The 22532-nt window shown below is 54.4% G+C and overlaps 1 protein-coding gene across 1 annotated transcript; it reads left to right on the top strand.

Annotated features, from left to right (window-relative positions):
• Positions 1 to 505: 505 nt before the first annotated feature.
• On the top strand, positions 506 to 22510 carry Z518_08930 (uncharacterized protein; the record flags this gene model as incomplete). The annotated part of the gene is made up of 1 exon (XM_013412887.1): positions 506 to 22510. The coding sequence occupies one exon, from the start codon at positions 506 to 508 to the stop codon at positions 22508 to 22510; it is 22005 nt and encodes a 7334-aa protein (XP_013268341.1).
• Positions 22511 to 22532: the final 22 nt, after the last annotated feature.

The following is a 22532-nucleotide window of genomic DNA, read 5'->3' as shown; positions in this document are numbered from 1 at the left end:
AAAGCTTGCCCGCTTTACATCATACATGTATGATCGCTCTCTCGTGCAGCTACGATCAGATGAGATCCGAAATAGCCATGAAACCATTGTGGAGTGGTGTTCGCTGCCGACGCCGTGACGTGAGCAGTGAGGTTGTATGGAGGTCGGACTTCCGGCTTCAAGTCTGCTGAGTAATAGCCCGACATTGGTCAAGAAAGCAGACTACTATGCTATCTAGGTAGGTAGAGTGTCTTTCGAATCTTCCAATGTACTGTACAGGGTCGTGAATCGGATCTACATAGGTACGTATAAGGCTACAGTGTCCCTGCAGGAACGAAAAGCACCAAGAGCAAAAACAAACGAACCCTGCGTCAAATCACACATGTTTGTGACATTTTCCCCATTCGTTTCGTCGTCAAGCGCTTCGTCGAGCATTCCACTGAGATACAATACTCGGATGACCTAGAGAGAAAAGGTAAGAACGAAACGCCGACGTTGCAGTTCACCTTGGGTGAAACAAGACGAAATGCCGACCAATGGGGTTCACCACGAAGGACAACCCAACGGGGTCTATAGCAGAGAAGACCATCTCAAAGAAGAGCACATCGACCGGTACCAATACATTCCTCGAAAACTAGCAAAGGAAATCGAAAAATTTGAAAGGAATGAAGAAAAGATCACAGCCTCTGATCTCACCCAAATCTGGAAATGGAACGCTTCTGTGCCAAAATCTATCGACGTGCCCGTTCACCATCTCCTCGTCGCCGTCGCGCAACGCCAGCCCAGTTCTCTTGCCATCCACGCCTGGGACGGTGAATTAACATATGGACAGTTAGATGACCTCTCGTCCCGGTTGGCGACTCACTTGGTCACGTTGGGCGTGGGCCCAGAAGTCATCGTGCCGTTATGTTTTGAAAAATCCCTCTGGATGCCCGTCGCCATGTTGGCGGTGATGAAAGCAGGCGGAGCGTCTGTAGCGCTTGATCTGGCCGTGCCCGAGGAGCGGCTGAGGAGCATTGTGAGCCAAGTCCGGCCCAGAATCCTCATCTCTTCCCTACAGGGGAGATTATTGGCGGAAAGGCTGGCGGACGAGGAGGCTGTTGTGGTGAACGTCTCCAAAGAGGAACTGGACAAACTTCCTTCGCCTTCTACGACCAGATCCTCCTCGCCCGTTGTCGTTACTTCCAACAACACGCTCTATCTGGTCTTCACGTCCGGCAGCACAGGCACCCCCAAGGGGGCATTCATCACGCATGGCAACTTTGCCAGCGCCCTTTACCACCAAGCACACTCGATCAATCTCAATACCTCCTCCCGAGTATTCGATTTCGCGTCTTATTCTTTCGACATGGCGTGGTATAACGTCCTGCATACTTTGCACGCGGGCGCATGTCTGTGCATCCCTAACGACACTGAACGCAGAACGGATTTGTCTTCGGTAGTGAAGAAGTTAAAACCGAATTTTGCAAATCTTACGCCTACGGTGGCGAACATGCTCGACGATGAGGCATTGGATATGCTCACGGACTTGGAGGTCGCCGGTGAGGCTTGTACCGCGCAGCTCCTGGACAGGCGGCGGCGGCTGGGGCGCCGATTCACAATCGCGTATGGTCCAGCCGAGTGCACGCCGATCCAGACTGCGACGAGTAATCCCCGGACGCCTGCGCATATTGGGACTGGAGTCGGAGCGCTGACGTGGGTGGTCCAGATGGACAATCCCGATGAACTGGCGCCAGTTGGGAGTGTAGGGGAGTGTTGGATAGAGGGACCGCTCGTGGGAAAGGGGTATCTGGATAATGAGGAGCAGACGGCGACCAAGTTTGTCCGAGATCCGCCGTGGCTGGTTGCAGGTGGTGGGCCAGGGCAACCTGGACGAAGAGGGACGCTGTACCAGACGGGCGATCTGGTCAGCTATAACCTGGATGGGAGTCTAACGTTCCAAGGCCGCAAGGACGGGCAAGTGAAGATTCGGGGCCAGAGGGTGGAGCTGGGAGACGTGGAATTCCACGTCTGGAGTTTGCTCGACATATCTCACCAGCAAGAGGATGTCAAGGTCGCTGCCGCAGCGGTGAAGCCGAGAGGCCACGACGCACCGATATTGGCGGCGTTTGTCGTTCCGGCCGGAGCAGCGAGTATGAGTGACATTGAGTTACGGACAGAGGTCAGGCGAATTACAAAGGGCGTGGATGAGAGACTGGCAGAGGTCGTGCCTGTGTACATGATTCCCACGAGCTACATTCCCCTTTCGTCACTACCTATGACATCGAATGGGAAGACAGACCGCCGGCGTCTGGCAGAGGTCGGCACGGCATTGACCATGAAAGAGATTGTTGAACTAGGTTTATCGCCAGAGAATCGACAGGTACCATTGACCAGAAAGGAGAAGCAAGTGCAAGAACTTTGGTCGACAGTGCTAGGCATTGAAGCGTCCACAATATCGGCCGACGACAGTTTCCTCCGCTTGGGAGGTGACTCAATCTCCGCCATGAGGCTCGTCGCCAGCGCACGGCAGCATGGCCTCTCATTCACAGTCGCCAGTATCCTCAACAAACCCCGATTAAGGGATTTTACGAAAGAACTGACAGTGTCGTTATATGAAGCTGACGACCACCATCTTCCCCAGCCTTTCAGCATGATCCAGAGCACCGATACACGGCAAAAGGCGGCATCCAGATGTCAAGTCCCAATCGAGTCGATTCGAGACGTCTTCCCCTGCACGCCGCTTCAAGAAGGTCTGCTAGCAATGACTTCACGGCGAGAAGGGCAATACGTCTCCAAGATTGTGTTCGAGCTGGCCGCCGGGACGAGCATTCCGCGGTTCAAGAAAGCGTGGACGGACATGGTCGAAGCTACCCAGATCTTGCAGACCAGGATCGTCGACATCCCGGATGAGGATGGTCTTGTGCAGGTGCTGGTCGACGTACCGCAAGAATGGGGTTTTGATGCCGACCTCGACGCCTACTTGCAGGCTGAAGGCAAACGCCCCATGGGTCTGGGAACAGTGCTATGCCGACCTGGCCTGGTGGAAGAGGAACAGACGGACAAATTGTGGTTCGTCTTGACCATTCACCACTCTCTTCACGACGGCATGTCACTACCACTACTCCTCGAGAATGTGCAGCAGCGATACGAAGGCCGTGAGGTCGATCCGTTGATGCCTCTCCAAAGTTTCGTCAAGTATCTCCACTCTCTGGATGCATCGGCAATGAGCGAATTCTGGGAATCTCAACTGACAGGTTTGACCGCGATTCCATTCCCCGGACTGCCGTCCCCAGTCTACACCCCCGAAGCGGATGCTGTGGTCGAAAGCATGATCAGCGGTCTGCAATGGTCAAACAGTGATTATACCAGATCGACGGTGCTCAAGGCGGCGTGGGCATTGCTCCAGGCACGATACACCGACACACCGGAAGCGATCTTTGGAACGGTCAGCAGCGGTCGACAAGCACCATTGGTCGGAGCAGAACGCATCGCAGGACCGACTATCGCTACTGTTCCCCTCCGGATAGAGTGTGCCGGCGGGACCAGCGTGGGAGAGCTTCTTGAGGAGGTGCAGAAACAAGCCGTCGGCATGATTGCTTATGAGCAAGCTGGCTTGCAGTGGATACGCCAAGTCAGCGAGGCGGCCCAGCGAGCCTGTCGATTTCAGGCTCTGCTCGTCGTTCAGCCTGATGAGCAAGCGTTGTTGGGCGACTCGGAAGAAGGTCTCTGGGGTGCAGAGGCCAATCGTCGTGCTCGGGTTGGTACTACTAAGTATGCGGCTTTTAACACATATGCGGTGATGATTCTGTGCAATTTTACCAAGGTCGGTCTGCAGGTCGAAATCAGCTACGACTCCAAGGTTGTCGAACCGGCACAGGCGAAGAGGATGTTGGGTCACTTTGAGCATATTCTCCGGCAGTTGATTGATCCGGCTCAAACGCACACTCCTTTGCGGCAAATCACTGCCATCAGCGATGCAGACCTTGAGGATATCTGGAGGTGGAACCGGAGCAATCCAGAGTCGGTCGACTCTTGTCTCCATGATCTAGCCATGGAGAGTGTTCGGCGCTGGCCCCTGTCGACGGCGGTGTGTGCCTGGGATGGCGAGTTCACATACGCCCAACTCGGCCGGCTGTCATTGAATTTGGCCAACCAACTGACCCGTTTCGGAGTCGGACCAGAAGTCATTGTGCCTGTCTGCTTTGAGAAATCAAAGTGGGCACCGGTTGCCGTGTTAGGCGTCTTGAGAGCAGGAGGAGCCTTTGCTCTGATGACTCCCAGCATGGCCAAGGGTAGACGAGAAGCTGTCCTTGACCTAGTCAATTCGAGTTTCGTTCTCGCATCTTCCACGACATCTGAATTATTTCCAGATCACAGCGTGATCGTGGTTGACGAGAGGTTGTGGCGGGATACACCCAATGACATCAGCGACCGCAAGGCCGCTCCATCAACAACAGCCGCAGTCTACTTTACTTCTGGCTCGACAGGCACACCAAAAGGCATCTTGCTCCCGCACAGCTGCATTGCGACGACCGTCCATGCGGGAGCACGTGCTATTGACGCTGGCCCATCCACCCGCATCTTCCAGTTCGGCTCGTACCTCTTCGACCACAGCGCTTGGGACACCTTCATGGCCTTCAACTACGGTGGCTGTTTGTGTATCCCGTCGGAATACGATCGGGACAACAACACTGGCGAAGCAATTGTGCAGCTTCGAGCCAACTTTGCGCATCTGACGCCTTCGGTGGCCGGCATACTCCCAGTAGAAACCGTTTCCTCGACGCTAGAAGCACTGTTTTGGTCCGGTGAAGCGCTCAGTGAGGCAGATGTACTGAGGTGGAAAGACACCAACGTAAAATTGTGGAATTGGTACGGACCAACCGAATGTCCGGCCGGTACGATAACGGAGGTGGTGCCTGGCAAGTGGAAGAACGGCATGATCGGCCACGGCATGGCGAGTACTTGCTGGGTTGTCGAGCGCGAGTCGGCTAATACTCTAGCCCTTGTCGGAGGGGTAGGGGAGTTGGTTCTTGAAGGACCGGTCGTGGCTAAGGGGTACTTGAAAGATCCGGAAAAGACAAAAGCCTCATTCATTGAGGATCCTCCTTGGTTACTTCAAAACGGTTCTGGCCGACGTGGACGGCTATATAAAACAGGAGATCTCGTGCGCTATAATCCGGATGGGTCGCTCATGTACTTGGGACGCAAAGACACACAAGTCAAGATCCGCGGCCAGCGAGTCGAGTTGCCGGAAATCGAACATCATTTGCGACAGGCACTTCCGGATGGTGCAAATATCGAGGTTCTAGCCGAGGCGATTACGCCGCGTGGTAGCAACACGATGATATTAGTGGCCTTCGTCCGCCTTGCCGGAGACGGAGATGCAACCAAAAAGGCCACGACGAGACTGCTGAAGGCGATGGAGGATAAATTGGCGGGTGTCCTACCGGCATATATGATCCCTTCGGCGTACATTCCCCTTGAAAGATTACCCCTGACGGGAACGGGAAAGACAGACCGTCGGAAATTGCGTGAGATCGGGTCGACGTTGTCGTTAGAGGAGCTGGCTGCTCTCAACCCTGAGCGTGAAGAGAGAAGGCCTCCCACGACAGAATGGGAGCGAAGAATCCAAGCTCTTTGGGCATCGATACTTCGGGTTCCGGCAGATAGTGTCAGTGCCGATGACAGCTTCCTCCAAATCGGCGGTGATTCCATCGCCGCAATGAGGCTGGTGGGTATAGCGCGCGAGCAAGGCTTGACCATGTCGGTTGCCGACTTATTTCGAACTCCCAAATTATGTGATCTGGCCGAGCAACTCAGTGCACGCGTGCAAGCTGTTGACAATGAAGACGATGAGGGCGGTGTGATGCCATTCAGTCTGCTCCGGAGAACCAGTGAGGCAGATGCCCGCGACAAGGCCGCCAACCTCTGCCATCTCGAGCCCTCGCTGATCCTCGACATCTTCGCTTGTACACCACTTCAAGCCGGTCTCCTTGCATTGACAGCTCAGCATGAAAAGGCTTACGTGGCAAGACACGTGTTTGAGTTGCGGTCAGATGTTGACCTGGACCGCTTCCAGGCTGCGTGGGAATGTGTCGTGACGGTTACATCGATTCTGCGCACGCGAATCGTAGACCTCGAGCTCGAAGGATTGGTGCAAGTGATCGTCGACGAGAAGATTGACTGGCGAACGGCCACGGATCTCAGGGAATATCTCGCCACGGACGCAGACCAAATCATGGGACTAGGTGCGCCACTCGTACGCTTCGCCGTTGTGCGAGAACAACAACAGCAACCGTGGACTGAATCTGAGCGGAAATTCTTCGTCTGGACTTTACACCATGCCATATTTGACGGATGGTCAATGCCGCTGTTGCTGTCGATGGTGGAAAAAAAGTACCACAACACGACGCCATTGCAACCACCACCGCCGTTTCAAGCTTTCGTACGCCATATTCTGCAGACTGATGACGCCCGCACTGCGACACGATGGCGAGAGCAGTTCGATGGAATGGAAGCCCAACCGTTCCCACGTCTACCGTCCGCAACATATAGACCCAATGCCCAGAGCGAAGTCGCGCATCACATCTCCGGGATCCATTGGCCTACTACACGCAACCTGACCGCGTCTACGGCCGTGCGTGCAGCACTCGTTCTCCTTCTAGCAAACTACACTGGCTCAAATGATGTACTCTTTGGAGCCACCGTCACTGGCCGGCAGGCTCCCGTATCAGGCCTGGAGCGTATGGCCGGCCCTACGCTCGCTACCGTCCCTATCAGGATTAGGGTCGACTATGACGCCAAATGTCTCGAGCAACTTCTTGAGCGCATCCAGAAACAAGCTATCGATCTGGTGGACATGGAACATGTCGGTCTACAGTCCATTCGGCGGTTGAGCGCATACGCCGATCGGGCTTGTCAATTCCAGACATTGCTTATGGTTCAGCCTGTTGCTGATGATGATGAGCAGGCAAAGAGGACCGGTTGGTTATTCAAAGATCGATACGAAGATACGGATGCTTTAGCTGCGTTCAATTCCTACGCTTTGCTGCTCTATTGCGATTTGGAGAAAGAAGGCCTTCATTTGCGACTCAGCTTTGACGACGCTATTGTCCCGCAAGCACAAGCTGAGAGGCTGACTCGGCAGTTTGAGCATTCATTGCGGCAGGTGTGTGCGCCTGAGAATGCGGCAAAGAAGCTTGCAGACATCGACATGATGAGCGACCAGGACCTGGGAGATATCTGGGGGTGGAATGCCTCAGTCCCGGCATCCGCTGGACTGGCGGGATCCATCCACAGCTTGATCGATAAGGTAGTCCGGCGACAACCTGACGCGCCGGCTTTGTGTGGCTGGGATGGCGAGTTGACCTATGGAGAGCTAGATGTCCTTTCGACAAATCTAGCTCACCATTTAGTCAAGGCTTTTGGCCTCGGCCCTGAGATGATTGTACCTCTTTGTTTTGAGAAAAGTATCTGGGCGGCGGTGGCCGTGGTGGGTGTTATGAAAACAGGGGCAGCATCGGTCGCTTTGGACGTCAATCAACCTGAGGAGCGTCTTCGGTCGATTGTTGCTCAAGTCGATCCGCCAGTCAAAATCGCCTCTGTCGACACGGCGAAGTTGGCAGCTCAGATTGGTGGTCGTCATGGTTGTCAAGTCGTCGTCGTCAGCCAAACATCTCTTGCCGCAATGCACCAGGAACAACTGCCCAGGCTCCCTCAAAGAGTGTCTCCGTCCAACTCCCTCTACGTCGTCTTTACGAGCGGCAGCACGGGAACTCCCAAAGGCGTCGTGATAACGCATTCCAACTTCCTCAACGCCGTGTCACTACAGCAAGCATGGCTGGGCATCAACAACACATCACGAGTTCTCGACTTCACCTCCTATGCCTTTGACGTCTTCTGGCAGAACATCCTCATGACTCTGACCGCGGGAGCATGTCTCTGTACACCTTCCGCCGCGCAACGCATGGACGACCTGGCATGTTTCATCAAACGATATCATGTCAACTACGCCCACGTCACACCCTCCCTAGCCCGCATGATTGACTTTGCTGGCGTCAAAACGCTCAATCTCAGCGGCGAAGCATTGAGCCGGTCCGATATCCAGAGCCTCGAGGGGAAACAAGTTCGAATATTGAACACGTATGGTCCAGCCGAATGTACTGTCACCTCGACGGCCGCAGAAATTTCGCTTGCCGAACACGGCCAGCCGTCTATCGGTAAAGGCCTAGGCGCCGTGCCCTGGGTCGTCAGCACCGTCCACCCTGATCGTCTCGCTCCCGTGGGCTGTATAGGAGAGCTGTACTTAGAAGGCCCGCTGGTCGGAAAGGGCTATTTGAACAATGAGGCCCTGACGGCGGACGCCTTTGTGGAGGACCCTCCGTGGCTGGTCCAGAGGCAACCCGGTCGACATGGGACGGTGTACAGGACGGGTGACTTGGTTCAGTACGACAGCGAGGGAACTCTGCATTTCATCGGAAGAAAGGACGGCCAAGTCAAGATTCGTGGTCAACGCGTCGAACTCTGTGAGGTGGAGTACCACATTCACTCGCTCTTGAAGGAGAATGAAGCTGAGGGAACCCAAGTTATTGCTGATGTGGTCACACCCGAGGGTAGCAATCGGCAGGATTTGTTGTTGGCATTCATTGTCCCTACCGGGACGTTCTCAACACAAGACAGGGCGAAGGAAGTGAGGCGCTTGACGGCCAACTTGAATGATCGCTTGGCCGATTTGGTGCCGGCGTACATGATTCCAGCGGCGTATGTGCCCCTGGCTGCAGTTCCAATGACGACCACCGGCAAAACAGATCGACGACGCTTGCGAGAGTTGGTCTCGTCCATGGACCTAGGAGATCTCTTCTGCAGCCACCAGCAGAATATCGCCCCCCCAAAAAACAAAGTTGAGCGTGTATTGCGCGAGATCTGGGGCCAGGTTCTCAACATCCCGCTGGAAACCATCTCTACAGACGTCCCTTTTACTCGCCTTGGAGGAGACTCAATCACAGCCATGCAAGTCGTCTCCCGCTCGCGAGGGCACAAGGTCCATGTCACTGTGGCTGATGTCCTTCGCGCGCAGACGATCCAGCGAGTGGCGCAGTGTGCTCGTGTCGACGTGGAAGAACCCACCACCACAGAGACTGAAGCGGAAGGGGATGCGCTCGAAGCCGACAAACGCGGATGGAACCTCTCGCCTATTCAACAGATGTATCTGGATGCTCACCCGCACGGGCCGTATCAATTCAACCAGAGCTTCGTGCTCAAGATGCGACATCGCGTGTCGACAGAAGACTTGCGTGCGGCAGTGGCGGCGGTCGTTGGAAGGCATTCCATGCTTCGTGCGCGATTTCGTCGGATGGATAATGGGGATTGGACCCAATTTGTCGCCGACAGCGGCCTCACAGACTCTGCCTTTGCAGAGTATGAAGTCAACAACTTTGTTGAAGCAGAACCGCTGATGCAGCAGCGACAGCGATCGCTCGACATTGAACGCGGACCGTTGTTTTCAGCGGATGTATTCAACGTCCACGAAGGAAAGCAACAGTTCATTTTGCTCAGTGCATCTCACCTCATCATTGACTTGGTTTCGTGGCGAACGATCTGGCATGATCTGCAACAAGCCTTGAGTGGTGTATCCTTGTCGCCTCCGCCTACTTCGTACCGTGTATGGTGTGAATTCCAGCAAAGAGCGCGTAAGACTCTGCTACAGTCCCAAGTCCTCGCTTCCACACCCGAGCCGCCGCAGTTCGACTATTGGGCAATACCTGTAGGAGCAAACCAGTTCAAGAACTACGAAACTTATATTCAACGCCTCGATAACGACACCACTTCACTCTTACTGGGCAAAGCTAACGACAGCCTTGGAACCTCCACGCTCGATATCTTGATCGCGACTCTGGTACGTACTTTCCGCGCCATCTTCCACGACCGTACGGCTCCCGTTATCTTCCTTGAAGGGCACGGCCGCGAGCAGACCGAGGGCTGGGAAAGAGATATCTCTGAGACGGTCGGATGGTTCACCACAATCTACCCCGTTCAATTACGCCAGGATCGCGGAACGAATCTCTACGATGCTGTGCGAGAGGCCAAAGACACCCGCAGACAGATACCAGGGGATGGGCGTCCGTACCTCGCTTGTCGATACTACGGCGATACGGACCGCAGACCGTTTAGTCAAGCAGGAGAGATCGAAGTGATGTTCGATTATCAAGGCCAATTCCAGCAGTTGGAACGAAAGGACTCTGCCTATACGCACGCCGACCACATCCAACTGGAAGAGCTAGCCCCGGATCATCAAATGTTCAGTTTGATTGATGTCAGGACCATTGTCACCCGTGGACGCATGGAGGTGATTTTCTGCGTCAATAGGAATTTGCGCCATCAAACCAGGATCCGGAAATGGGCGCAGCATTATGTCGCCGAGCTGGCGCAAGTGGCTGGCATATTGGCTACTGCTCCGCGGAAATTCTCTCTGGTGGACTTTCCTCTTCTTCGGCACATGTCGTATGAGGGACTAGATCATCTGCTCGAGAAGCAGTTACCTCGTGTTGGCCTTTCCAGCGCCGAAGTTCGGGATGCGTACCCTTGCACCCCATTGCAGGAGGGAATCCTGTTGAGTAATAAGACGGGTTCGGCCACATATGCCAATCACTGGATTTGGGCTTGCGAAGGTGGGAAGAAAGTCTCTATTGACAAGCTGGAAAAGGCATGGCGTGCTACTTTTGCGCAGCATTCGGTCTTTTCCACCATTTTTGTGGATGATGCTCAAACCGGCGGGTTCGTGCAAGTCGTCCGCCAGAAAGCAAGGCGAGAAATCTATCGTGTCAGTACCGGCTCTGAGTCACCTGGAAACAGTCTACGCCATCTGAGTACTCCCTCCTTCGAGATGGGCCAGCCAGAGACCGCTGTCGCCATTGCTCGAGCAGACAATGGAGAGGTGGCGTGCAGATTGGACATGAGCCACGCCTTGGTCGACGCGGCTTCCGTGCCGGTCATCATCAACTGCGTGGAGAGAGCGTATCGCGGGCTGAGTTTGGCGCCGGCACCAAGTTTCCGCGACGCGGTGGAATATATAGAGCGTACGCCACGATCTGAGAAGCTGAAGTACTGGGTTCAATTCCTGGAGGGGGCGCACGTATGCCATTTCCCTGGCGAAGAGCAGTTGGGTAATACTGATGAAGAGAACGGTTACGACACACTGCCTATCGATATCGAAGACAGCAGACGGATCGACGATTTCTGTCGCGAAAACAGCGTCACACGCGCCACATTCATCCAAGTCATCTGGGCGCTTGCCTTAACGAGATTCGCCGGCATGGACAACGACGAAGTGTGTTTTGGGTTCCTTGCTTCAGGCCGGGACATGGCCGTCGATAAGGTAGACGATATGGTCGGCCCCTTGATCAATATGCTGGTCAGCCGTGTGGCTTTGCAGAGTCCAGAGGGGTCCATAGGTGTGCTCAAACGCACAGGCGAGCAGTCGATAGAGCATTTGGCACATCAGCATGTTTCTCTCGCCGAGATTCAGCGTACCGTCGGGGTGGGGAAGTTGTTCAATTCTTGTGTCACGGTACGTGATGCTTATGGGCGGGACCACAATTTCGGGCTGGACCGGGATGAAGATGGGCTAAGAATGGTGGATTTCCATGCGGAAGACGCACATGAGTTCGATATCGGACTTGGTGCTGGATTGGATGGGACAGAGACATCCCTCACGCTGGGCTGGCGAGGGAGTAGGGTAAGACTATCCACCGCAAGGGAGGTCGTCGAGACTGTGCAACAGGCCGTCGAATACCTTCTCGCAGCGAAATCCGCGCAGAAGGGTGAGAGGAGTCTGCAAGCAGACTTTTTCCATCATCTCGTCGGTGTCCATCAAGATGTCGCAGACGCCTTTTGGCGTGAACAGTTTGCCGGGCTAGAATCAATCCCTTTTCCTAATTTGCCTTCGTCTTCTTACCGGCCCAAAGTCGATGCTAGGGAGGAATCAGTCATAAATTCCCTGACATGGCCTGACGGCGAATTCGCGGCCGAGACCGTGGTGCGTGCAGCTTGGGCATTCTTGCAAGCCCGGCATATGGCTGCGAACGAAGTATTGTTCGGGAGTACAGAGCTCCGCAGCGGCTCAGCGAAGAGCTTTTTTGCCCCAGTAGTCCCGGTCAGGATCGTGATGCGGCATGACATGACGGTCGCATTACTCCTCAGCCGCGTTCAGCAGCAGAGAAAGATGTTGAGCGAGTACGAACGTACTGGGTTACAGCATATTCGACGCATTGGGGAGGAGACGAAACGGGCTTGTGAATTTCAAGCTGTTTTGGTCGTGCGGTCCGCTGCGGCGAAAAGGATGAACAGAACCCCTGGGGAGACTCAGTTGGATACAAACATCAACTATTCCTTCACGACAAACGGAATCAGGCCGACAGAAGAGTCGACCACCATCTACACTGGAATCGATGACTACGCCCTAGTCGTCGAAACGACGATCGCTGCCACGTCCATGCGGGTACAAGTCCGCTACGATTCCAGCGTTCTGTCACCTGAGCTTGCGCGGAGGATCTTGGGACAGTATGAACACGTCTTGCGGCAGATGATCGCACCGGAACAAACGCAGACGAAGCTCGGAGATGTCGAAGTGGCGAGTAGAAAGGATCTGGACGATATATGGAGGTGGAATGCACACGTCGCTCCAGCCTCTTGGGCGACTGTGCATGACATGTTCTCCGCCGTCGCACGACGACAACCTGAATCTCAGGCCGTATGTGCTTGGAATGGAGATTTGACGTTCCGGCAGCTGGACGAACTATCGGGCCGGCTCGCCCATCACCTCCTGCAACTTGGCGTGGGCATCGGGCCGGATGCCATTGTCCCGCTCTGCTTTGAAAAGTCCATGTGGATGCCGGTGGCCATGCTTGGGACCATGAAGACCGGAGCCGTGTCGGTGGCCATGGATGTTACACAACCAGAAGAACGATTGCGTTCTATCGCCTGCCAGGTGGATGCCCCGATGATAGTTTGTTCCACGAACAGCTTTAACCTGGCAACTCGTCTGAAACCCAAAGAAAGCACGACCATCGTCGCCATTGACGAATCAGGCCTCCTTGCTCTCCCACTACCACAGGATCGGAGCTTGCCGACCGTGAGTCCGGCCAGCACACTCTTCATCGTCTTCACATCGGGCAGTACTGGCGAACCGAAAGGAATCATCATTTCCCATTCCAACCTTGCCAGCGCTTTTGACTACCAGAGACACCCACTCGAGTACAGATCCTCATCCCGGGTGCTTGATTTTGCCTCTTACGCTTTCGACGTGTCGTGGTTTACATCATTTGGCACCATGACTGCCGGTGGCTGCGTTTGTATTCCCTCCGAGTACGAACGTCAAAACGATCTCTCGGGTGCCATGCTCCGTATGCGTGTGACAAATGCAACTTTTACGCCTACCATTGCCGAAACACTCGACCGTTCAGTCATCAAAACGCTGAGAGTGCTTGAGCTGGGTGGAGAGGCGGTCAGTGAGGCATTGATTGAGGACATGTCTACCTTGACGAGGGTTCGCGTGGCCTATGGACCGGCCGAGTGTACCGTCGGCACGGTATTTGCGTGGAAGGATCGTGGAGAGAAAAGCGATAAGGGGATTGGACGAGCCTTAGGGGCGTGTGTATGGGTCGTTGATCCTACTCTGCCCAATCGTCTCGTGGGCGTGGGATGTATTGGCGAGTTATGGATCGAAGGTGCGCAGGTGGGCGACTATTTTAATGATCCGGTAAAGTCTGCCGCGGCATTCATTCAGGATCCCCCCTGGCTTGTTTGTGGTGGGAGACATGGGAGGTTATACCGTACTGGAGATCTTGTCCGACTCAATGAAGATGGGACGTTGACGTTCATCGGACGAAAAGATGCACAGGTAAAGATCCGAGGTCAACGAGTCGAACTAAACGAGGTCGAGCGGCATATCATGCGGCAACTGCGTCAAAACAGCCTCAACGAGAGCGAAAGAGAAGGTGTCCAGGCTGTCGTAGACCTTGTTACGCCCAGGGAGATGAACCGCACGATCCTGGTGGCGTTCATCGTCCCTAAAGGAGCGCAAACCATGCCCAGGGAGGCTCTCGTCGACACGGTCACCCGCTTAATAACCGGTATACACACCCGCATGTCCAAAGTGGCTCCAATTTATATGTTGCCCACTGGATATATCCCTCTCGGCAAGTTACCAACTACAGCCACTGGCAAAGTAGACCGCAGACGGTTGCGGGAGATGGGAAAGGACCTTTCACCATCACAGCTACTAATCGATCCAGCCAACAAGTCGAATTCCGCTCCTCCGCATCAATCGCCGTCGACTTTGGCCGAAAGACAGCTCCAGCAACTTTGGGCGTCGATCCTTAATATAGACGTCGAGAATATCTTCACTGACAGCAGTTTCCTCGGGCTCGGGGGCGATTCTATTCTCTCCATGCACCTCGTGGCCGCCGCGCAACGAAAAGGTCTCTTCCTCACTGTGGCCGACATCTTCAAGCATCCGACACTTTTCGAATTGGCGCAGTTGGTCAAAACAGGTGGGTATGTGTACGAATCTGAGGCAGTGGAGCCTTTCTCGCTTCTAGACTCCTCCATCGACAAGCAGACGATTCAACAGCGCGCAGCGGCGCTGTGCAGGATTGATCCTGCCCAGGTTGAAGATGTTTATCCTTGCACACCCCTTCAGGAAGGACTGTTGGCTTTGACAGCTCGTCGGAAAGGTGGCTACATTGCAAGACACAAGATCCAGCTTCGGCCTGGCATTGATCTTGGCCGATTTAAACTCGCTTGGGAAGCGGTCGTGGCCGCCACGCCAGTTCTCCGGACGAGGATCGTCGACTTGGAGCATCAAGGATTGGCACAAGTTGTCGTTGACCAGCCGACAAGGTGGCTTTTCAACGACGATTCTAGTACCATGGCCATGGGACTCGGAACATCATTGAGCCACGTCGGAATTGTCTCAGAGAATGGCAAACAATACTTCATCTGGTCCGTCCATCACGCTCTCTACGATGGCTTTTCGGTCCCACTGGTACTGGACGCAGTCAAGGGGGCCTACACAGGCACGCGACGCCAACATCTCTCACCCTTCCAACCTTTCATCAAACACTCTTTGGCCTCGCGAAACGAAGAAGCAGCAACCTTTTGGAAACTCCAATTCACCGACCTCGCTGCACCGCGGTTCCCTGCTCTTCCGTCAGCAGGCTACCACCCGCGCGCAGATACAATTGTTAGGCACACCGTGAAACAACTAGGCAAACCACCATTTGGCATGACCATGTCGACCGTCATCCGCGCCACCTGGGCGATCCTCATCTCGCGGTTCACGGGCTCATCCGAAGCCGTCTTCGGTGCCGTCGTCAACGGCCGACAGGCAGCTGTACCTGGCATCGAGCGCATGGCTGGTCCAACAGTCGCCACTGTGCCAGTGAGGGTTCTTGTCGACTATGACAGCTCGCTGGAACGAATGCTCGAGCAAGTCCAACGACAAGCGGTGGACATGGCTCGTTTCGAGCAGACTGGGCTCCAATATATCCAGAAATTGAGCCCCGAAGCGGACGAAGCCTGCCATTTCCAATCACTCCTCGTCATCCAGCCAGCTGAGCGACAAGCCCCAGAGGCCGAGAATGATGTTTTTGCTGCCTCCACCTCCGGGCAGATAATCGATGATCATCCGGGAGTAGTACCCGTAAATGATGCTTTTACCACGTACGCGCTGACGCTCGTGTGCGAGCCTAATGAGCAAGACTTGCAGATTATGCTCAGTGTCGATTCGTCGGTGGTGGAGGCCAACCAGGCATGGAGGCTCGCGCAGCAACTGGAGCATATCCTCCGGCAGACTTGCAATTCCACGCATGGGGGCACGAAGCTCAGACATCTGAGTTGGTTGAGTTCGACGGATTCACGGGACATTTGGCAGTGGAACGCCGACGTCCCTCCCACAACGCAGCGGTGTGTACATGAGATATTTGAAGAAGTGGTCCGGACGCGGCCTCATGCTCGAGCAGTTGAAGCCTGGGATGGTAGTCTCACGTTCGATGAGCTCGACCGGTTATCTACTCGCCTGGCGAATCGTCTAATCGACCTCGGTGTCGGGCCCGAGGGGATTGTGCCTCTTTTGTTCGAGAAGTCCATGTGGATGCCCGTCGCCATGCTGGGCGTGATGAAAGCCGGTGGTGCTTCAGTCGGAATGGACGTCAATCAGCCAGAACAGCGATTGCGCAGTATCGTGATGCAAATCAATCCGTCTGTTATACTGTCTTCTAGGCACTATGCTCCCCTTGCAGTAAGTCTGGACCAAAGTTGCCACGCCAGAATCGTCGTCGATGAGGAGAGTCTCGGAAGATTATCCCCCAACAGTCTTCGAAGCTCCTCGAACGTTCAGCCGCACAATCCGCTCTACGTAGTATTCACGTCCGGCAGCACAGGCGAGCCTAAAGGCGTCGTGATTACGCATTCCAACTTCGCCAGCGCATGCGAATTACAATCAAAAGAATTGGAGCTCGATCCGAGTTCTCGGGTGCTTGATTTTGCGTCGTACGCCTTTGACGCATACTGGGCCACCAACTTCATGGTCATGTGCGCCGGCGGATGCGTCTGTGTGCCCTCGGAAGACCAACGCCGCAATGTCCACCAATTGTCGCAGTTCATACGGGAGAAGCGCATCACGTCCGCGACATTTACACCTACGATGGCCGAGACACTAGATTCTTCTGTCGTGCGGACGTTGAGATTCATCGAGATTGGTGGCGAGGCGGTGAATGAAGGATTAATTGAGCGTATGTCTGCTCTCACTCGTGTACGGGTCGCGTACGGCCCGTCAGAATGTACAATCGGAGTCATTTTCGCCAAAAAGGATCGCGGTGAGAAAGGATTAGGATACGGTATTGGGGCAAGGACGTGGGTTGTTGATTTACTTTCTGACCAACTGGCGGGTGTGGGCCATCTCGGAGAGCTCTGGATTGAAGGCCCCCTTGTTGGACAGGGGTATTTGAACAATCCGAAGATGACGGCAAATGTTTTTATTCGAGGTCCCGAATGGATTCGAGGCGCGGGCCCTGGACAACAAGAGAGGAATTGTGGTCGACATGGCCCAGTCCGGCTGTATAAGACCGGCGACCTGGTGCGGTATAACGAAGACGGCAGTCTAGCGTTTGTCGGGCGCAAGGATGCCCAGGTCAAGGTCAGGGGCCAGAGGGTTGAGCTTAGCGAAGTCGAACATCATTTCCTTCAGCAGCTTGCTAAGGGCGAGGATCAAGGTCCGGAAATCGAGAAGGATGGTGTGCACGTCGTCGCTGAGCTGGTGACTCCAAAGGATGTCAGGAACGCCATCCTAGTCGTCTTTGTCGTCCCAAAGGCAGCTGAAGCTGAAACGGTAACCATGGAAAACGTCACTCTCCGGTCTACGGTCCAGAGCCTGATACGAGGCGTAGACAAGCGCCTTGCGGCCGTCGTACCTTCATATATGATCCCCACCGCCTACGTACCTCTCTCCAAGATGCCGACAACTGCAACAGGGAAAGCGGACCGCCGACAGCTACGCGAACTCGCCAGACAACTCTCGATGGACCAGCTGATCGATGCGTCCAAATCTGACGATGGGCCCCGGAGAAAGCCATCTACGTGGGAAGAGAAGCAGTTACAACGGCTCTGGGCGTCGACACTCAACATTGCACCCGAAACGATAACTCTAGACGACACGTTCTTCTGGCGAGGCGGCGATTCAATTCAGGCCATGCGGCTTGTGGCCGCCGTCCAGCGTCAAGAGCTCTCGCTGACTGTCGCGGATGTCTTCCAGCATCAGACACTAGAGGAGTTGGCCAAACACTTGAAGAAGGACGAGTCGACCAGTGCACTAATTGCGCCACCATTCTCTCTGCTTGGTTCTCAACTTGACACAATTACCATCCGCCGACAGACGTCATCGCTTTGCGGTATCCAAGAATCTGCCGTCGAGGACATCTACCCTTGTACAGCACTCCAAGAGGGTCTATTAGCCATGACGGCAAAACGACCAGGAGATTATTGCGCTCATAATGTTCTCCCTCTCGGACCAACCATCGACAGCGACAAGTTCAAACGGGCGTGGGAGATGGTCGTCGCCCACACGCCGATATTACGGACACGCATCATCGATCTTCCGGGCAAGGGGCTCGTTCAAGTCGTTATCAAGGAACAAGTTGAATGGCTCCAACCAGAAAAGATCGAGAGCATGGCAACCAAGGTCCTGGGAGGCTCACTCAGCCACGTCGGTCTTCGGATCGATCAAGGACAAGGACTAACATTCGTCTGGTCGGTACATCACGCCTTGTACGATGCTTGGACAATCTCTCTCGTGCTCGAATCAGTCAACAAGGCTTATTGGACGGATTCCCCTTCGCAACTCGTGCCATTTGCTCCTTTTATTCAGCACACTCTCGCTTCGAGCGGTGAGGTCGCCCAACGCTATTGGCAAGGGCAATTTGCAGATTTAATTGCGCCTCAGTTTCCCATGCTGCCTTCCATCGGGTATCAACCGCGCGCGGACACGGCTTTCGAATGGACGATCAGAAATATTGGGCGGGCGCCTGCAGGAGTCACCATGTCGTCAGCAATACGAGCGTCGTGGGCACTGCTTATCATGCAGTATACCAACTCACCCGAAGCGGTGTTTGGCACCGTTTTCTCTGGGCGACAAGCTGCCATACAAGGGATTGATCGTATCGCCGGACCGACCATTGCTACGGTGCCTATACGAGTGCAAATCAGGGACAATCAGGACATGAGTATCAAGGATCTTCTCCAGTGGGTACAGAACCAGGGGATTGAAATGACCGCTTATGAACAAACTGGTCTTCAAAACATTAGACGGGCGAGCGCCGAGGCAGATGAGGCTTGTCGTTTCCAATCCCTGCTTGTCATCCAGCCACCTTCACAAAAGACTCGCTCGAAACGGAGCAGTCAAGACATTTTCTCGCCTTCGCGGTCCGAGGAGGGAGAAGAAGAAGACGAAGGCGCGCCTGACGTTCTCGACGCATTCAGCACATACGCCTTGACCATCCTCTGTGAACAACATGCAAATGACTTGAAATTGGTTTTTGGGGTCGATTCAAACATCATCACTACCGAACAGACGAAACGAATGGCAGCTCAGTTGGAACACGTCATCCGACAAATCTGCGAGCCAAAGCAAACACATCTCAAGCTGGACCAGGTCGATTGGATTAGCCGGAACGATTTGGATGATATCTGGCGATGGAACGCTACATGTCCCGAACCCACTGATGCATGCGTGCCTGATTTGTTGGCCGAGACGATCCGTCGTCAACCTGACGCGCCGGCTTTGTGTACAAGCAACGAGGAGTTGACATACCGTGACTTGGATGACCTGTCAACTTGTTTAGCCCACTGCCTAGCTGCGCATGGAGTTCACAAGGGAATCATTGTCCCGCTGTGCTTCGAAAAGTCCATCTGGATGCCGGTAGCTATGCTCGCCGTCATGAAGGCAGGTGGCACTGTGGTTGGACTAGATGTGACGCAGCCCGAGGAACGGCTACGGGCTATTGTCAACCGCGTGGCTCCTGTTGTACTGGTCTCCTCCGTGCTCAACGCCGAGCTTGCGCATCGCATCAAACCCAGGGAGGGTGTGAAAGAAAAGAAGAAGAAGACGGTAGTCATCTTCGTCGACGCGAACTGTCTACGTGCGATGCCCGCCAACGGTAAAGAGACCCTACCTCGTCCTTCTCCTTCGGATGCGTTATACCTAGTCTTCACGTCTGGCAGTACAGGTGAACCCAAGGGTGTCATCATCACACACTCGAATTTTGCCAGCGCATGCCAACTGCAGGCCAAGACACTCGAACTCGACCATACCTCTAGAGTGATTGACTTTGCATCCTACGCATTTGATGCCTGTTGGGCGACGAACTTTATGGTCTTGTACGCCGGTGGCTGCGTGTGTATCCCCTCGGAACATCAACGGAGGAATCACCTTTCTAGGTTCATCCGCGAGATGCGGGTGACGTCGGCAACATTTACTCCGACCGTCTCGGAGACGCTCGACAGCGACGTCGTCCGTACTCTTCGGTTCATCGAAATCGGTGGCGAGGCTGTCAGCGAAGGCTTAATTCAACGTATGCTCACGCTGACTAGAGTTCGCGCTGCATACGGGCCTTCGGAATGTACAATCGGTGTCCTGTTCGCGAAGAAGGAACGTGGAGAACAAGGACTTGGATACGGTCTGGGGGCTTGTATGTGGGTTGCCGACGTGAATTCGCCTGATCGACTTGTCAGCATTGGATGCATCGGAGAATTGCTCATTGAGGGCCCACTCGTCGGACAGGGTTATTTAAACGACGAGTCGAAGACGAACGCTGCGTTTATCAAAGATCCGCCTTGGTTACTCCACGGTGGGCCGAATCATCCTGGCCGACATGGTCGTGTATACCGGTCTGGCGATCTTGTACGGTACAATGAAGACGGCAGCTTGACCTTTATTGGACGCAAGGACGCACAGGTTAAGATTCGCGGCCAGCGAGTCGAGCTTGGGGAAGTTGAGCATCATATCCTGAACTCAATTCAGACCGAAGACCCAAGTGAGAGGGAGCGAATACAAGTGGTGGCTGAGCTCATTACGCCTCGCAACGTTAACCTGCCAATGCTGGTGGCGTTTGTCGTTCCTAGGGGTGCAGAGAATATGTCTCATGAGGCTCTGGTCAGGAATGTCGCTCGCTTGATGACTGGTGTACATGCCCGGTTCGGGACAGTGGCGCCGGTGTATATGATTCCCTCGGGGTATATTGCACTGGCGACGATGCCGACAACGACGACGGGTAAGGCAGACCGACGGCGTCTGAGGGAGATGGGTAAAGGACTTTCGACCGAGCAATTCCTCGATCCTGCAGGACCAAACGCAGGGCCTCATCGTCTCCCTTCCACGATAACAGAGCAAAAATTACAAAAACTCTGGGCTTCGCTCCTCAGCATCAGTCCCGAGAGCATCTCTGCAGACGACAGCTTCTTCCGGTTAGGTGGTGACTCGATTCAAGCCATGCGACTCGTCGCTGCAGCACAGAATGAGGGCATTTCGCTTTCTGTAGGTGATGTACTTCGCCGACCGATCCTCTCTCAGCTCGCAGAGCCGGCTGTGTCGTCGCCAGCCACGGCGAGCATTGGCGGCAACGTTTCTGCTTCTCGTCCTGGTCGGTTCACTCTCTTAGCCGTCGATAATTCTGAAGCGTTTGTCTCAGAGAAATTTCGTCCTGCATTGCCTCCGGATGCCGGAGAAATAGATGATGTCCTTCCCATCTCGCACACGCAGAAGGAATTCCTAGATGGGTCGGTGAAGAATACACCCATCGGAATCCACTGGTTCTTTGTGGATCTGCCATCAACAACAAACACGGCCCGGCTGGTGGAAAGTTGCGCCCGTCTGATCCAGCACTTTGAGATTCTTCGCACAGTCTTTGTTAGCATCGAGCAACACTTTTACCAGATCATCTTGAAGAATCTTTCTGCCCCTGTCGAGGTGCGCGATGTGACCGATGGACTGCAGAGTGCGGCGGAAGCCGTGGCGTCCGAGGATCAACATGATCAGCCGCCGGTCTCTGGTCGAAATTTTCTTCGCTTTGTCTTTCTCCGCGATGCAGCGGGTGGTAAACGACTACTCGTTCGACTTTCCCATGCGCAATACGATGGCGTCAGCCTCCCCCGTCTCTTTTCGACTTTACGCGACTTGTACAAGGGCAACAGAGTCTCTCCAGAGCCGCCGGCCATCTCAAGTTTGATCAAGCTGGAACAGGCACCAGTCGACTACCAATACTGGAACGATCTCCTCGACGGCTCGTCCATGTCTTTGATCAGCAATCAGGAGGCCGCCCACCGCTCGTGCAGCGCAGACGACGAAGCCTTCCACACGATCCAAATCGAACGAACCATCCCCTCTTGGCGACCTCACAATCGAGAATCCAACATGACGTCCGCGACAGTCTTCACTTCGGCCTGTGCGCTCATGCTCGCCGAGCTGAATACATCTCCGGATGTCCTATTCGGCCGCCTCGTCACGGGCAGAGCTACTCTCCCTCCGGAACTACGCGACACTGTCTTTCCTTGCCTAACTTCCTTACCCGTCCGCATCCGGTTAGAAGGTGACGACTCTGGAGAACCGTCCAAGAAAATCCTGACTCAAACACAAGATCAATACATTCAAGGTCTAGCGTACGAGCGTATTGGCATCGACCACCTCATCGCCAACTGCCCGTCTTGGCCAAAGGCGGAAAAAGAATGGGGTGTCATGTCGCAGTATCAGCATCTCCATCTCGGCAGCCATACGGAATCAACACCCTCACCGGAAGGGGGCCTGGAGGGTGGTGAGTTTATACCTCAAGGTCTCAAAGCCATAGGCGATCAACTTCGACGAACAAAGACAGTTCTTGTCGTTGGTGTTCCAAGGGGAGAAGAACTCAAAGTCCTCATCATTGGCAAGTCAAACGTTTGTGGCGAGAAATTGTTGGAGAAGGCGATGGATAGGTTGATTGTCGCTTTGGAAAGGTTTTCTTAACAAAAAAATAAAAAAATAAAAG

The sequence above is a fragment of the Rhinocladiella mackenziei genome (genome assembly GCF_000835555.1).
Source record: "Rhinocladiella mackenziei CBS 650.93 unplaced genomic scaffold supercont1.7, whole genome shotgun sequence".
Classification (NCBI taxonomy): Eukaryota; Fungi; Ascomycota; class Eurotiomycetes; order Chaetothyriales; family Herpotrichiellaceae; genus Rhinocladiella; species Rhinocladiella mackenziei.
Note: the sequence above shows the minus strand (reverse complement) of the source record. Positions and strands in the feature narration are given on the sequence as shown.